Source organism: Nelumbo nucifera, chromosome 1, assembly GCF_055504915.1.
Source record: "Nelumbo nucifera cultivar China Antique chromosome 1, China Antique-T2T, whole genome shotgun sequence".
Classification (NCBI taxonomy): domain Eukaryota; kingdom Viridiplantae; phylum Streptophyta; class Magnoliopsida; order Proteales; family Nelumbonaceae; genus Nelumbo; species Nelumbo nucifera.
Genome location: NC_142649.1, coordinates 6,439,817 through 6,456,623, shown reverse-complemented (window position 1 = coordinate 6,456,623; position 16,807 = coordinate 6,439,817). Strand labels below are relative to the sequence as shown.

Here is a 16,807-nt window from a genome sequence, read left to right as displayed (position 1 = left end):
AATGAAACACTATTAGGGTTGTTGGGAGGGGGAAAGTAATTATTTTTAGGTTAAAAAATTAATTGGGGTAACGGGTCAATTCTGAGTTCTGACGGGATGGACTTAACGTCTGTCTACATCCTTTTGACTTCACATACAATTCTGCACATGTGAAGAAGAGGCACATGTTAATAGACATGTGTCCAAAATTTATGGCAGAGACATGGGTAGGAAGTTGTGGGCAAGAGATCCGGACTCGTTTGATACTTACTTGCAGTTGGAGTCTTCATGTTGCCTGTTGGAGTCTTGGTGCCGAACCAACTAGGGGTGTTCACATTGGATTGTTTAAAACTATTTTAATTGTTATATAAACCGATTAAATTGATAAATCGACCCTTCATGTTTGAATCAGTTTTGCTTTAAGGTCAGTCGATTTCGGTTTAGTCAATAAGTAAACCGATTAGGTCAGGTTAGTTGAAGAAAATGACTCAAACTGACCTGTAAACACCATTATGGCCCATCAATGATAGTTGAAACTTCACAATTGATCTAATTAACATATATTTGGTGTTTATGTAATGATATTTAAATTTTTCAATCCACATTTGATTAATAATAAAAAACAAAAAATAAAAATAAACAATATATATATATATATAAATTTTAGATATATTATTATTATAATTATTATCATCTATTCACGACGGATTGACCCGATTGTACGGGGATCATTGTAATTTACCCTTTCATTTATTCTTTACATTTGGGAAAGAATAATTTTTGAATAATAGTGAGTGGTGACTGGTGACAGAAAACTGTCCATAGAAAAAGGCGGGATCGAATGACCAAACTTGTAACGTCTTTTGAAACAATGGAGTTCTAATATCGAACCAGTACAGCCAGGGCTCATTCGAGTTGCTCCCTCCGTTCCCTCGCCCTTACCATCTCCCGTTCCCTCTCTCTTCAACCTCGTTTATCACACTCTCCATGGGATGTTGTTTATGAGACTTTGCAATGGGAGGGTGTTTCTCTTCTGCAAACGCAACTCTCTCCCAGAGAGCTAACCATCGCAAACCTTGCGCCAAGGGTGACAAAAAGGATGTCGATGATGTCTCCCGAGATTCTGTGGTCGTGCCGGTGCCCAAGGTCGTCCTACCGGCGGTTCTCACGGAGTCCACAGGAAACGACATTCTGAAACGGTATCACCTCGGGAGCGAGCTCGGGAGAGGAGAGTTTGGGATCACGCGTCAATGCGTAGACATCGAAACGGGAGAAAAACTAGCTTGCAAGACGATTTCAAAGAATAAGCTTCGTTCGGAGATCGATGTGGAGGATGTCAGGAGGGAAGTGGAGATCATGCGGCGTTTGCCTGTGCATCCGAACGTTGTTAGGTTGAAGGAGTCTTATGAGGATGAAGAGGCCGTTCATCTCGTCATGGAGCTCTGCGAGGGCGGCGAGCTCTTTGATCGTATTGTTGCCCGTGGACATTACACGGAGGGAGCTGCTGCCGTCGTCACCAAAACGATTATCGAGGTCGTCCAGGTAGTTGTTTCATTTGAAACTCTCCTTGCATTTTCAATTTTGGTTATCGTTCTTTTTTCTTTCACTACATGTGACGATCAGAATCTGTAGACGTTTTTTTTTTCCTCTTAGTATTGCTTTTCTTATTTGGAATGGAATAATTCTGGACAAACCCTTATAAGCTGCTTCGGTTGCAAAATGTGGACAAACCCCTACTGGAACAACTGTGATGATAATATTGATAGGTAATGGTCTGAAAATTTAGGATATTAGACTGAATATGTTACTGACTTACCGGCTGAAATATAAAATCTCCCTCTCATTGTGACTATGAGTCATGGATTTTATTTTTTATTTTTTTGGTTGATGGGGCTACACAACGAGTGACAGCTAATCCCTCATACCCAATCCCTCCCTCCCCAGCCTTGGTGGCAGCAGGATTTGATCCCAAGTCTCCTTTATAACCAGCCAAGTTCAGATCTGCTACCAACACGTCCCAACTAGTCATAACAGTCACACATTGGGGACATCTAACATCTCCCCATGAATGACAAAGGAGATGGAATTGAGTCTGCTACTCACAATGACCTCACTGCCACATCCCACCGTGTATTGGGAATATCTCCCATGCATAATAACATACAAATATGGGAGATGTTACTGATGTGCGGCTGGTGCATGCTGTGAGGTCGGTACGAGGAGCAGGTCTGGACTCAAGGAGATGTTCAACAAAGGAGATGTCCCCAATGGGGCTGCAGTGGCCTGTTGGGAGCATTCTGTTGGTAGCAGATCCCTACCCTATCCAACCAAGGACCCTACCAACTGAGCCATCATTAGTTGGTGGGTCATGGATTCCATGGCCTCTCAAACAAGTTGAACAAAAATGTAAGATTTTCAGGTTACCCAATGCAGCATAAGTAAGTTCTGAACTCTTTGTGTAGTTTTGTGGTATCGTAAGAGTGGATTTATAAAATTGATGGAAAATTTGATTCCCTATAAAATGGATGGAGAATTGTTTAGATTGAAATACTTAAACTATTACTTCCACCTCTTTTGCATTGAAAACTTTATTTTTTCGGTGGACATAAGTGACAAGTTAAACGGTTTGGGTGTCATTGGCTCATCGTTATAGAAGCCTTTCTAGTGTACTTCATGTTGAACTCTCTGCCTATAGAGTATGGACCCTTCAAGGTCTCCTATGACCAATGATTTAAAAGGCGCGCCTCAAGCGTGCCTAGGCGCACAGGCGAGGCGCATTTTGGGGTATGCGCCTTGCCCAGGTCCTAGGTGCACCTAAGGCGCCTCAGCCCAGGCGTGCGCCTTTTTAAAATTTTGTGCTTTTTGCTTTTTTTGAGTCCAACGGCTGGGATGTTATGTTTATGTATTTTAATTTTAGATATTAGGTTTTTTAAATCATTTATTTTAAAATTTAAGTTTATATTTTTATTAACATTCCTTGCACCTTAGGTGCAAATTGGCCCTTGCACTTTTAAAACATTGCCTATGACACACAAAAAGGGTCATGGAATTTCAATAGGTTCTTAACAATGCATGTCCAGGAGGAAAATAAAGCATGAGAAGCTGGAAACAATGAATTTGGTGCTAAAGGGCAAAAAGAAAGTAAGCCTCACAAAGGGCAAAGGTTAGAAGATGACCAAGGAAAAGGGAAGGACATGTCTAATGTGCTTCTTCTATAAGAAAAAGGGTCACTTTAAGAGTGACTTCACCCACTCCAAGAAGTGGCTAGAGAAGAAAAATGATTAGAAGGGAAAGAATGCATGTATAAATCTATCCCTTGTTTGTGAATTGCATTTAATGGAAGTTCAACGAGGATGCAGGAATTGAGCCCAAGTGAGCAGTACATCTATCTCGGAAATGGAGGCCACCTCGAAGTGAAGGGCGTAGGAACCTTTAAATTATTACTTTCCACTGGTTTTGTGTTATTTTTGAACAGAATTGTTTTTGTTCCTACGTTTTCCAGGAGTTTTATTTCAGTTTCCAAGTTGACTTTGGATGGTTTTAAATTACTTTTTATTTGGTTCAAAATTTGATTTATTTAAACCTAATAGATTAGTTGGAAATGGTTTCTTAGTTGACAACCTTTATAAATTGGACTGCTCATTGGGTGAGACCAAATTGGTTCTAAATTGTGATACATGTGTTAAAAGGAGTGCTCAAGAAGAGAACTCACTAGTCTTGTCGCATAGAAGATTGGGTCACACATTAGTTGACAAACTGAAAAGGTTAATGATTGATGGGACATTACAACCCATGGTTCACATATTAGTTTTTTTTGATAAATGATGGTTCACATATTAGTTAACCCACTCACTTTTAAGGAAGCCATGGATGTTTCAAACTTTGTGCTTTGGCTAGAAGCCCTTGAAGAATGAGCTAAGGATGATAGACCCTAGAATCTCTCTTATCTCTCGTAGTTGTTTTGTAACTCCAATTTGAATTTTAAATAAGATATAGGGATAAGAGAAAATAGGGAGTGGTTGAGGTAAGGTATGGGAGGTGTGTGTTTCTTGTTGGTTAATACTTGAGGTGGTTCCTTGATGGGAGGAACCACCTAGAGTGTAGGGTGGATAGGGTCCCTCCCTCTTAACGTTCTGGAGCAGAGAAACCCCATTCATTTTTTCTAATTTCTACTACTATTGTACATGCCTTTGCAAGAGAGAAAATTGTTGAGAGAGGGAGAGTAGACTTTAGCTATCTAGTCAAATACTAGAGAAAGAAAAATAAATAATTCAGAAATAGAGAAAGAGGAGGATCGAACATGTCTTGGGTGAGATTTCAAGATAGAAATTGAAAGCAAAGGAAGGACTGAAGGAGGATCAAGTAAGGTTGCTGGTCGATCCATTCAGAACTATTTGGGCAAGAATAAAACTACAAATCGGTCCATGGCAATGGCTGCTGCAGGTATGATTAGAAAATTAATTATTTTATTGGTTCTTTTGTAAATGAGTTGACATTCGATCAACCCAATTAACCATTTTATTCAAAAGTCTCTGTGACACCATTTTCTCTGAGGCTTCAAACTATCCTTCTACTTCAGCCAGATACTCTGTTACTGTCTCTTTGTCAGGAAAATCACCTCTAATATTTTTGCTGATTTTGGACTTCATTATCATTTTGCATAGCCTATCAGAGTTTTGCCAACTCTTGTGAAATTCCTTTTCTTCTTTTGTGCTCTCATCTGTAATGACATATTTTTTTTGACCCATAGGACCAGATCTAGGTTTGCACAGCCTAAGGCAACGAGAAGACTCTCTTTCCATTCTTGGAAGTTGTTCCAGTAAAGGTATTGAACTAAGGTCAAGGAAGTTAAGATTAGTTGCCACAAAAGCAAACAAATTATAAGAACTTTTGAAAACACAATTAAGTTTTAACTTTGGGCATCCAACCCAATTGCATTGTGGCTAACCACCTAATGTGGAACTAGGTGTTGGTTAATTTGAGTATGATGGTCCCGTACATTTGGGCATTTGAGATAGCTCCATCCATTAATTAATTCACATCTATTTCACCCCACCCAATTGCCAACCTAGTAACCATTTGCCTTTGGGTCCACGTGATCACTAGTTTGTCAATTAGATCCAACTTGTAAATAGTGTGGTTTCCTACTACGATTTACACTGATGTTGCTTTGGCTATGCCTAAGTGTAATCCAATTAATCTAATGACAGCTTAATTTCAAGGATGTGTGGTGTTTGTAAATCAATCAATTTGGTAGCTTAAGCATCTTTGTGTTGGATTGAAGTCTTTGTATGTATGAGTATTTGGCTGATAAGAGTTCTTATTAGCCTATACTTAAGTTTAAGTTGTCCTGTACTGGGCCTAATCCTGTTTAATGTTTTAAGTTGTCTGGGTGTCCCATCACTAATCAGGGGCATTCTAGTAACTTCCTGTATCATTGTACTACACCATAATATAAATAATAGTACTGTCGACTGAGGTGAGAGTTCGACATTCCTGCATCTCTTCTTCTTCTTCTTCTCTTTTCTGCTACTTCGGCTACAGTAATTTAGCTTTCATGGTATCAGAGCATTAGCTTCTTCCTGGTTTCAGCCGGCACACACTCTCTTCTCTTGTTGTCTTTTCATCTTCTCTCTCCCTTTTCTGGGTTGCTGTAGAGAAGACCTAGGGGTGTAAGAGTGAAGCAAGTTCGAACCTAGGGTTTCTCTTGGTTGTGGGACTCAAGGGAAGTAAGACCCAGAAGTAGATGTCCTACTAGGTTATTTCCAGCAAATAGTAGCTATTTGGCTACTAAGAGAGGTCTGTGTAGGACAGACCTAGTTGAGGACTGATTTCAGCAGTCCTAGCACTAGCCGAAAGGGGCTTAGCTACTTCTACAGTTACAGCTTCGGTGCTCCAGCAAGACTCGCACACAGACTTAGCTTCTTCTACAGAGCCCACTGTTCACTTGCTACTGTTGCGGCCTCGAACTGTTCACTCACTACTGTACCCGAACTGTTGCAGTTTTTGGTTCAGCCCAAGTGAAGTCTATCTAGTGTTCTACCAGCACTGTGAACACTTCTACCATCATAGCAATGTGGCAAACAGCTCCAAGTTCAGGGTGGTTATCAGTCCGAAACTCCTCACCACTGCTGTGAGATTACCTAGGGAGCTGCCAGCTCCAGATTGTTCAGCACTGTGAACCCTAGTTGAGGACTGATGTCAGCAGTCCTAGTATTGGTCGCAAGGAAGGGCACTCTCTTTACAGTTGCAGTACTCAAAGTTCAAGTAGAGTCTGCATAGCACAATAGTTGAGAACCCTTAGCTTCAGGTCGGTTACTAGCCCAGAACTCCTTGCTTGCTGTTGTAACTGAACTGTTTCAGAACTGTGACAGTCTCGGCAAGTCTGAAACTGTGTCGAGTGCTGTCAGAACCTGCTGTGGTCATTTCAACTAATCAGATCTGCTCCAGAACTGGTTCAGAACCTTCAGAACTGCTTCGGCTAGTCTCAATCAGTGTCACCTACACAGTGGCTGCAGTCAAGATGTCTTCAATACCCAGAGATGTTTCTTCTAGAGATAACAGGCCTGCGGCAAGTGGGAATTTTGTCACCAGCAACAATGATGACAACTCACAAAATACACCAACAGTGTCTTCTTCTCCTATGGGACAGGTTGTTGATTCCTCTGGAACTGGTACATTGGGCTTCTCTGCTAGTGAGGTTGAGATCCTTAGTAGGGCATTAGCCTGTCTAAGAAATAATTCTTTTGCTTCTACATCTCTTGCTAGATCAGGTACAGCCTCTGCCTTCAGTGCCACTGGCTCTATTGACTCTACTTCTTGGGTTATTGATTCCGGTGCTACTGACCATATGACACATATGTCTTCCCTATTCTCTTCATATCATTTGTTGTCTGGTCAGGATAAGATGAGAGTTGTTGACGGGTCTTTCTCCACTATCTCTGGAAAGGGAATTGTTGACCTAAGCAAGGACCTCTCTCTTAAATCAGTTTTACATGTTCCCAGTCTTACCTCAAATCTCTTGTCTGTTTCAAAACTTACCAAAAATTTGAACTGTAGTATAACCTTTTTTCCTACTCATTGTGTCTTCCAGGACAGATTGACAAGGAGAACGATTGGGTGCAGTCATGAGTATGGAGGCCTCTACTACCTTGATGCAGACATCGGCTCAGCCTTACAAGCATCTGCTGCTAGTAATCCGGAAAGTGTGGAGTTAATAGCTAAGCTGCATCTTTGGCATGCTAGGCTAGGTCATGTGTCTTTCTCCTCATTAGAAATGTTGTTTCCCGAATTGTTTAAGGGCATTCCAAGTCAGAGTCTAACCTGTGAAGTATGTCAAATGTCAAAACAATGTAGAACTGTGTATCCAATTTCCAGCAATGAAATTTGTGCTCCTTTTGATTTGGTTCATTCTGATGTCTGGGGCCCTTCACCCATTGTTTCCTTTGATGGCTTCCGGTACTTTATCAGTTTTATTGACCACTACTCTCGTTGTACATGGATCTACCTGTTAAAAGGACAGGATGAAGTACCACGGATAACCATGGCATTTTGCAAGATGATTGAAACACAGTTTAATAAGAAGATTAAGCAATTCAGGTCAGACAATGCTGCTGAATACTTTGAAAAATCCTTGAACTTATTCCTGGAAGATGCTGGCATACTACATCAGTCATCCTGTGCTTATACTCCTCAGCAGAATGGAGTTGCTGAGCGCAAGAATAGACATCTATTGGAGACAGCTCGAGCCTTACTATTCCAACACAAAGTCCCCAAGCAATACTGGTCTCAAGCTGTACTTTCTGCATCATATCTGATAAACCGGATGCCATCTAAGGTGTTGGGTATGAAAACCCCTTTCTCTGTTTTGTGCCCCACTCTTCCAGACTTTCCCCTTCCTCCTCGGGTCTTTGGCTGTATATGTTTCATACATGTGAAGGATCCAAAGAAGACTAAGCTAGATCCTAAGGCTACAAAGGGAATATTCTTGGGGTACTCTCCTACACAAAAGGGTTACAAGTGTTATGACCCTGTCTCCAAGAGAAAGTATGTCACCAGAGATGTGGTGTTCTTTGAGTCTCAACCCTATTTTCAGTCTTCTCAGAATCCTCTTCAGGGGGAGACTAGTGGGATGGAAGAGGATTCTCATTGTCCCTCCTTTTTTGTTCCCCTATCTACCTCGGGTCTTCCATCCTCTCCTCTTACTCCTTGTTGTGACATTCCGGGTCAACCCAGTGAGGCTTCCACTGTGCCGATTACCTCTCCTGATGCTGCAGATGTTCTTGAAGGCTCCAGTAGGCAACAAAAAGAGATACTTACATACAACAGAAGGAAAAGGGGTCCTCAACCTCATGACAGCAACCAGTTGGACTCGGATCAATCTGTCTCTACAATCCAAGGTAATTTCAACTCTCATACTTCTGATTTGGATCTTCCTATTGCTCTCCGTAAGCCTATCCGCTCTTGCACCACCCGGCACCCCATTGCTGATTTTGTTTCTTACTCACATTTATCTCCTGCCTATCACTCCTTTGTGTCTGCTCTTTCCTCTGTGCGTGTTCCTTCTAGGTACTCAGAGGCTGTGTCTGATCCAAGGTGGAAAGAAGCTATGAATGAAGAGATGAAAGTCCTAATGAAAGCAAGAACTTGGGAATTAGTGGATCTGCCAGAGGGGAAGACCACTGTTGGGTGCAAGTGGGTGTTTACTGTAAAGCACAGGGAGGACGGGTCCATTGAAAGGTACAAGGCCAGACTTGTGGCAAAGGGGTTTACTCAGAAAGAAGGGATTGACTACAAAGAAACCTTTGCCCCGGTAGCAAAACTCAACACAATTCGGGTTCTATTGTCACTAGCAGCAAATTTTTCATGGGAACTTCATCAGCTGGATGTGAAGAATGCCTTCTTAAATGGTGACCTTCATGAAGAGGTATTTATGGAACCTCCACCAGGCTATGACTTTAGTAGAAAGGTGTGCAAATTGAGGAAAGCATTATATGGGTTGAAGCAATCTCCCCGTGCATGGTTTGAGAGGCTCTGTGGGGCCATGAAGAAAGTGGGGTACACTCAGAGTGGTGCAGACCATACCTTGTTCATAAGGAGACAGGATAGCAAACTTACTGCACTCATTGTTTATGTGGATGATATGGTAATTACCGGGAATGACTTGGAAGAGATAAAAAGACTGAAGGAGTTTCTAGCTTCTGAATTTGAGATAAAAGACTTGGGTCATTTGAGATATTTTCTTGGGATTGAAGTTGCCAGGTCAAGAGAGGGAATCTACATATGTCAGCGGAAGTATGTTCTTGACCTCCTAGAGGAAACAGGCATGATGGGGTGTAGGCCAGCAGATACTCCAATGGAACAGAACCATGGCCTGCAGGAATCAGTAGGGGAGGACTACTATGATAAAGAGAGATACCAAAAATTGGTAGGGAAGCTGATATACTTATCCCTCACTCGGCCAGATATTGCTTATGCTGTGCATGTTGTCAATCAATTTATGCACTCTCCAAAGATTCCTCATATGAAAGCAGTTGAAAGGATTCTCAGGTACTTGAAGACTTGCCCAGGGAAGGGAATTCTCTTCAGGAAAAACAATAGAATTGAAATTGAAGCCTACGCTGATGCAGATTGGGCTGGGTCTGTTGGAGACAGGAAGTCAACCTCGGGTTACTGTACATTTGTGGGAGGAAACCTGGTCACATGGCGCAGTAAGAAGCAGAATGTAGTGGTTAGATCAAGTGCAGAAGCAGAGTATCGAGCTATGGCCCACGGGGTTGCTGAACTCTTATGGCTCAGAACTCTTCTTAATGAACTTGGCATTAAGGCTGAAGGTCCTCTCAGGCTGTATTGTGACAATAAAGCTGCCATCAACATTGCCAACAATCCCGTGCAGCATGACAGGACAAAACATATTGAGATTGATCGGCACTTTGTTAGAGAAAGAATTGTCTCGGGTGAACTCTGTGTGCCTTATACTCCATCTGAGATGCAAATTGCGGATGTACTGACTAAAGGGCTGGCAGCAGCAAAGTTTAGGGACATGCTTGGCAAGCTAAACATGATTGATATCCATGCTTAGCTTGAGGGGGAGTGTTGGATTGAAGTCTTTGTATGTATGAGTATTCGGTTGATAAGAGTTCTTATTAGCCTATACTTAAGTTTAAGTTGTCCTGTACTGGGCCTTTGTTATTGGGCCTAATCCTGTTTAATGTTTTAAGTTGTCTGGGTGTCCCATCACTAATCAGGGGCATTCTAGTAACTTTCTGTATCATTGTACTACACCATAATATAAATAATAGTACTGTCGACTGAGGTGAGAGTTCGACATTCCTGCATCTCTTCTTCTTTTTCTTCTCTTTTCTGCTACTTCGGCTACAGTAATTTAGCTTTCACTTTGAACTTGTTAGAGAAACTGCATGTGTGTGAACAAATTTCCTTAAAATTTCAACTATTATTAATAACCGTAGCATTCATTTCAGCCCAAAATCATTTATAAGGGAAGCTGCAATGGGCTGTTACACCCATTTCAGCCTAAAAGTATGCATTAAAACATCCTTGGGCCCACCAAATTGTAATAGCAATTCGACTAGCCCTATTCATTTGCTACTTGTGGGCTCAAATGGAGTGAGTCTAGCTACAACAATTCAAATTGAAATCATAATAGAAAGTTTTTAAGAGAAGTTACAATGGGCTGTTACACCCATTTCAGCCTAAAAGTATGCATTAAAACATCTGGGTCTACCACAATGGGTACATCTTAACTTGTCTTTGTCAACTTCCTCAGTCTTCTTCATCCCTACACCACCCTTTTTATTTTCACTTCCTCCCTTAGCAAAGAGAGTAACTTGCTGCTCCCTCTCTAGAGGATTCATGGCCATCCTCCTACTTCCCTCATACTAAACCAAGGAATACATTTCCTGAAGTGATGGGAGTTCCTTACTCCCTAAAATTTGGACCTGAATGGGCTCATAACTATGGTTAAGACCAGCCAAGAGGGCAAACACTTAACTATTGATTCACAAGTTTTTTGTACTCTTTTGCATCAGACTCATTCTTCCAGTCAACCATTTGATAATAATCAAGTTCCTTCCGCATTGAGTTAAGGGAAAAATAATAGGAAGACAAACTTTTCTCCCCTTGTTTACAATTGGATGACTCAACCTGTAGCTAATAAATATGAGCATAGTGCCTTTGCTTAGAGAAAATAGCCTTAACTTGATCCTGAATCTCCTTTGCTGTATCAACCCACATGAAGTTTTTCCTTAGGCTAGGGTGAACGGAGGTTGCAAGCCAAGACATAATCAAATAATTGTCTTGGCCCCACTTATTACAAGCTGTACCAGTCTCTTTTGGTTGAGCAACATCACTAGACAAATGTCCAAGCTGTACCGGTCTCTTTTCCGACCACTCTAAATAATTCAGTCCATCAAGGACAGTAATAGCAATAGGGAAACCCTAGATTTCAGCCCCTGGACTGACTATATTCTAACCTCCAATGACTTTGGATATAGTTGAATCATTAGTTGGCATTGCCAAAACACAAATTGGAATGGGATCATCAACTGGAACTGGAAGAGGAACCACTAGAGGAGAGAGAGGGAAACATTAGGACTAGAGAAAAACAGAATAGACTCAAAAAATGTGACGTCAGGACAAATAAATGATTTTTGAGTATTAGGATTATAACACTTATACCCTTTCTAGGTCCTAGAATAGCCAAGGAAGATATACTTTGTAGAGCATGCATCCAACTTGTCTAAACTAGAGCCTAGATTATGAACGAAACACATACAACCAAAGATTCTGGGAGTCAAAGGAAACAAAGACAGAAATCTAGGTGCAAGTGGTTGAAGGAGGGGGATAGAAACACCGGGTTCTTTCACTCAGTGGCAAACGGTAGAAGAAGGAAGAATTTCATTTCAAAGTTGGAAGTCGAAGGAACAATTATTTCCCACCCGGTAGAAATAGCAAAAACCTTTGTTGGCCATTTCAAATCTATTTTCAGAAGACCTTTAAATGAAAGGATCTGGTTGGAGGGTTTAGATTGGCCGACTCTTAATTCCAGGAAACAGAGAGTGGTTAGAAAGGATATTTGATTTGGAGGAGATAAAGGAAGCAATCTTTTCAATGGATAGAACAAAAGCTCCAGCTCTGGACGGGTTCACAATGGCTTTTTATCAAGATTGTTGGGGTATTGTGGAGGAAGATATTGGGTCAGTGTTTTAGGAGTTTCACAGAAGGGGAATAATCAACCCGGGCTTGAACTCCACTTTCATTGCTCTGGTTCCTAAGAAGAAAGAGGCTTCACAACCAAGGGACTTCAGATCTATTAGTTTGGTGAACAGTTTGTACAAAATAATCGCAAAAGTGTTGTCTCTAAGGTTAAAGAAGGTTCTTCCTTCTATAATTGCACCTAACCAAGGTGCTTTTGTGATGGGAAGACAAATTATTGATCAAATCTTGATTGCAAATGAGAGTCTGGAGAGTTTTAGGAAATCCAAGAAGAAAGGAGTGGTGTGTAAACTGGACTTGGAGAAGGCTTATGACTTGGTTGATTGGTCCTTCTTGTTGGAGGTGTTGAAAAGTTTTGGCTTTGGAGACAGTTGGTGTAATTGGATTTGGGGTTGTATTAGAAGTTGCCACTACTCTATCTTGGTGATTGGAACTGTAGTGGATTTCTTCCCTGCCTCGAGAGGAATAAGACAAGGTGATCCACTATCCCCTTTCCTATTCACTATGATTGCTGATGTACTTGGGAGATTGATTCCGAGAGCAGATTCAAGGAATTAATAAAAGGATGGAGAGTAGGAAGGGTGAAGATACCTCTTACTCATCTACAGTGAGCAGATGACACTATCCTTTTCTGTGAAGGTGGGGACATTGAGTGGATTCGGAACCTAAAGTTGGCAATACAACTCTTTGAGCGGGTATCCAATCTCAAGGTGAATTTGGATAAAAGTAGTTTGGCGGGTGTGAATCTGGAGGAGAGGGAGCTTAGAGAGTATGCAGATGTCTTAGGGTGTGCAACCTCGGATTGGCCGATGGCTTACTTAGGCCTCCTGGGGGATAACCCTAAGAAGGTAAGCTTTTGGAACCCGGTGGTGGAGAGATTTGGGAAAAGGCTTGCCTCTTGGAGGAAAAATTATCTTTCCTTGGGGGGGAGAATCACTTTGATTAGATCAACCCTAGCTAATCTTCCTGTGTACTTCCTATCAGTGTTTAAGATCCCCACAAAGGTCTCTAACACTTTGGAAAAGCTTACGAGGGATTTCTTGTGGGAGCCTGGAGAGGAGAAGCGGGACCATAGGGTGAGTTGGGAGGTGGTAACTAGAGGTAAAAAGCTAGGAGGTCTTGGGATTGGGAATCTTAGGAAGAGGAACATGGCATTGTTGGGGAAATGGCTATGGAGGTTTCCGTTGGAACGAGACAAGTTGTGGACAAAGATTGTGGCTAGTATACATGGGTTGGAAGACAATGGTTGGGAACCTGGAATCTTGGCAAGGACTACAACCGCTTCTCCTTGGTTAGCCCTACACAAATTGCTTCCAGTATTCTCCCCTTGTATCAAGTATGGTCTTAGCTCCGGTAATAAAATAAAATTTTGGGAACAACTTTGGGTCGGGGACTCACCTCTAATGGACCAATTTCCTTCTTTGTATGCTCTTTCTGATTTGAAAAATGAACCCATTTCTTCCTTCTTAACCCTCTCAGACTCTCCTTCAGGGTTTGGGTGGAACCTAGGGTTGAGAAGGGCAATTAGGGACACAGACTTGGACCACATTTTGTCTTTGTTAGCCATCCTTGAAAATGTCTTCTTGGATTCCATTAAGGACACCGGATTTTGGGTTCCCTCCTCTTTAGGTGTTTTATCTTGTGCCTCATTTTTCGAGACTTTAACTCAGCCTTCTGATCCCATTGGGTTGTCTTTCCCGGTTAAAGAAATTTGGATTAGGCCCATTCCTCCTCGGGTTGGTAGTTTTTGTTGGGAAACTTTCCTAGAAAGAATTAACACAAATGGCCTACTTCAGAAGAAGAGACCCAACTCTTGTTTACTTCCTAATAGATGTACTCTCTGTAAAGCTGATGGGGAAACTGGTTACCACCTTATGGTCACTTGTTCGGTTGCTAAATCAGTTTGGGAGTGGGTCTTTTCCCTTTTTGGGTGTGTTTGGATTCTCCCTGGGAGTGTCCAAAGCTTGTTCTCTCCCTCTTTTTTTTAGATGGCCGAAGAAGAGAGGGAAGACTATGTGGAGAAGCATTAGGGCTGCAGTGTGTTGGTCTCTATGGGAAGAAAGAAACTCATGAATATTTTCAGATAAGGAAAGAACCATTGGAAACTTATTAGATCTAATCCTGTTAAGGGTGGCACATTGGTTGAAAACTATGGAATTGTTCTCAGATTATTTTGTGGCTGATGCGGTGAGAAATTGGAAGGAGATAGCCTCCTCTGCCCTCTGTAAGAGGACCTATAGTCCTTTGTGGTCCCCTCCTCCTTTTGGGTTCATAAAATTGAATTTTGATGGTAGCTGTATAAGGAACCCAGGGCCTTCTGGGATTGGGGGGAGTATTCAGGAATGAGGTGGGGGCTATTATTGCTATGTTCTCAGGCCCAATTGGGGAAGGAGATTTTCTTAGGGCTGAGATCTTCGCAGCTCTGGAAGGTATCCAAGGAGCAAGGGAGTTGAACATCAGATGTTTGGTTCTTGAAGGTGACTCGGAGGTGGTGATTAGGTGGCTAAAGGGGGGAGGCAGCGGATTATGGAGTTATAACAATGAGAAGAATAAATTTAACTGGCTGAGTAGGGATATTGTGGTTCATTACAACTGGGTTAAGAGGACTGCTAATTCTTTTGCTGATGGGTTAGAAAAGCAAGGGGTGGATAGGGTTTCGACTTTTTGGGCTAATTTTTGAATTTTCCTTGTATTCTTTGGTGGGGAGTTAAGTCTTTTTACCTCCCCTTTGTACCTAGGCTTCACATAGTTTTATATCTTTAATAAAGTTTCTTGTTATTGATCAAAAAAAAAAAAACCTTGGAGATTCATCCGATGGTTTCTCATCCTTAACCGTTTCACCTTCTTCTTGGCTCTAAGGAAAACCTCCACCGGTTGGCCCATGAAACATAATTATCACCATTGAGTTTTATTGATATCAACTGCATAGTTAGATAGTCAGGGAGAACCATCACACTAGATTTTTGATCACCACTAGTCTCTCCTATTGCTGCCATCATGTTGTGTACTCAAGAAACTATCAACACCACTACAAATATGCAGTTATCAACACAAAACCAACTGTAACAAAAATATTGCTGTTACCGAACAGTACAGCGGTCCACTCACCACTTAACAGCACCTTCCCATTCAAATAGCAAGGAAAACACATTGGACAGCACCCTGGACACTTCAGCAGCCTTCATCATAGAAATTCAGTCCCAGCCTCTACCAACATCATTACTGTTAATTGATCAAAGAAAGCCCTCTTGAAATTGCTCAGTAGAGAGTTCAAAGCACCACACGAGCACTAGGGCTGTCACTCATAGTAACAGCAGTCCACAGAATACTAGAGTAGGGCTTCTGTAGCCTTCTACAGCTTCTTGTCTCATATCGCATCCCAGAAAAGGAAAAAGAAAGGAAGAGTAGCCTTCTACAATCCCAGAAAAGGAAAGAAGGAAAGAGGTGTTATCATAATCTTAATCTTCAAGAATTGGAATCACAGCCTTGCTTTCCTTTTTTTATGCCTCTGATACTGTGTTTTAATGGATCGTTAGAAAGAAAAGAGAAGAAGAGAGAAGGAGAAGGAGAAGAAGAAGAGGGAAGAAGATAAAAAATTGTCTAAACTGGAGAGAATGAACTCTCAACCCAGCTGACCTCAACTATATATAGATTAGCCAAAGAATACAAAGACTATTATGCACCTACTTAAGTATGGGACATGTAACTCAAAGTAAAACAAAATAGACAAACCACAATTTAATAAATAAGAGAGGAAAGACAAAAATAACCCTACTTAGCTGACTTTAACAAGATTCAATACACACCTTTTTTGTCTCTTCCAGTTTCCATTTCTTAGCATTAGATTTTAGCTCCCCTTTTTTCTTAGCCAAGGTCCACCTCTCTTAACAAAATGACCTAATTTGACTTTTATAGTTTCCCAAAGATTTTTATCATTGCTTAGTTGTTAGTGCTTTAAATGCTTTTTCCACCATTGAAATTCAGAAGTGATTGATACTGAGTCAGGGAATTTAATGCGGGTTTTAAACAATAACAAGAAAATAGAGCTTCTCTCGTGAGATGCCTCTTGTGCATTTAGGAGATGGCACCTTATCCTTAAGATATTTTACCTTATCCTTAAGATGTTTTGAGCTTCTGTTTCTGGGCACATGAACTGATTTACATTGAATGGTCTTAAGTGGTCAGATATGCTGCTGGAGCACAACTTTGACATCTGCTTACTCTTGTATTTTACACTGGTTAGAATCTGAACAATGTTTTCTCCTTTCTCTCCTTTCATTTGTATGACTGTGTAGCCAGAGGAGTCTTGAGACACTTAATGTTTTCTTTCCATTCTCCTTTGCTTGCACTATTTTTCTTTGGTAGAACTTGAAGCTCTTTGGTAATGGATTTGCACAGCTAAGAATGCTTGGGGGTTAGGGCTGCAAGACTTCAACTTATTGTTAGCACAAATTTACAGTGAGCTTGTTATCATCAAAGCACAAATGACATTGACCCTAGGTCAACATTTTCCCTCTATTATGATGACAAACCACCAGCTCAAAATACAAGCATATAAACCGATAGTAAATAACCAAATATATCTCGATTTAAG

At 41.2% G+C, this 16,807-nt stretch overlaps 1 protein-coding gene across 9 annotated transcripts in view; it reads left to right on the top strand.

Annotated features, from left to right (window-relative positions):
* The first annotated feature begins 807 nt into the window (after window positions 1–807).
* The window catches only part of LOC104605184 (calcium-dependent protein kinase 8-like), a 92,420-nt gene continuing 76,420 nt past the window's right edge, over window positions 808–16,807 (top strand). For 3 of the 9 annotated variants that reach the window (XR_016084360.1, XM_088901445.1, XM_088901948.1), the window contains exons 1-2: window positions 810–1,521; window positions 16,392–16,451. Coding sequence is in view for 5 of the 9 variants with exons in the window: in XM_088901445.1 (XP_088757571.1) it covers window positions 994–1,521; window positions 16,392–16,451 (588 nt within the window). In the remaining 4 variants the exon portion in view is untranslated. Of the gene's footprint in view, window positions 1,522–16,391; window positions 16,452–16,807 lie in introns of all 9 variants that reach the window. The other 6 variants (XR_016083908.1, XM_088900405.1, XR_016084292.1 and 3 more) reach the window with 4 other exon arrangements.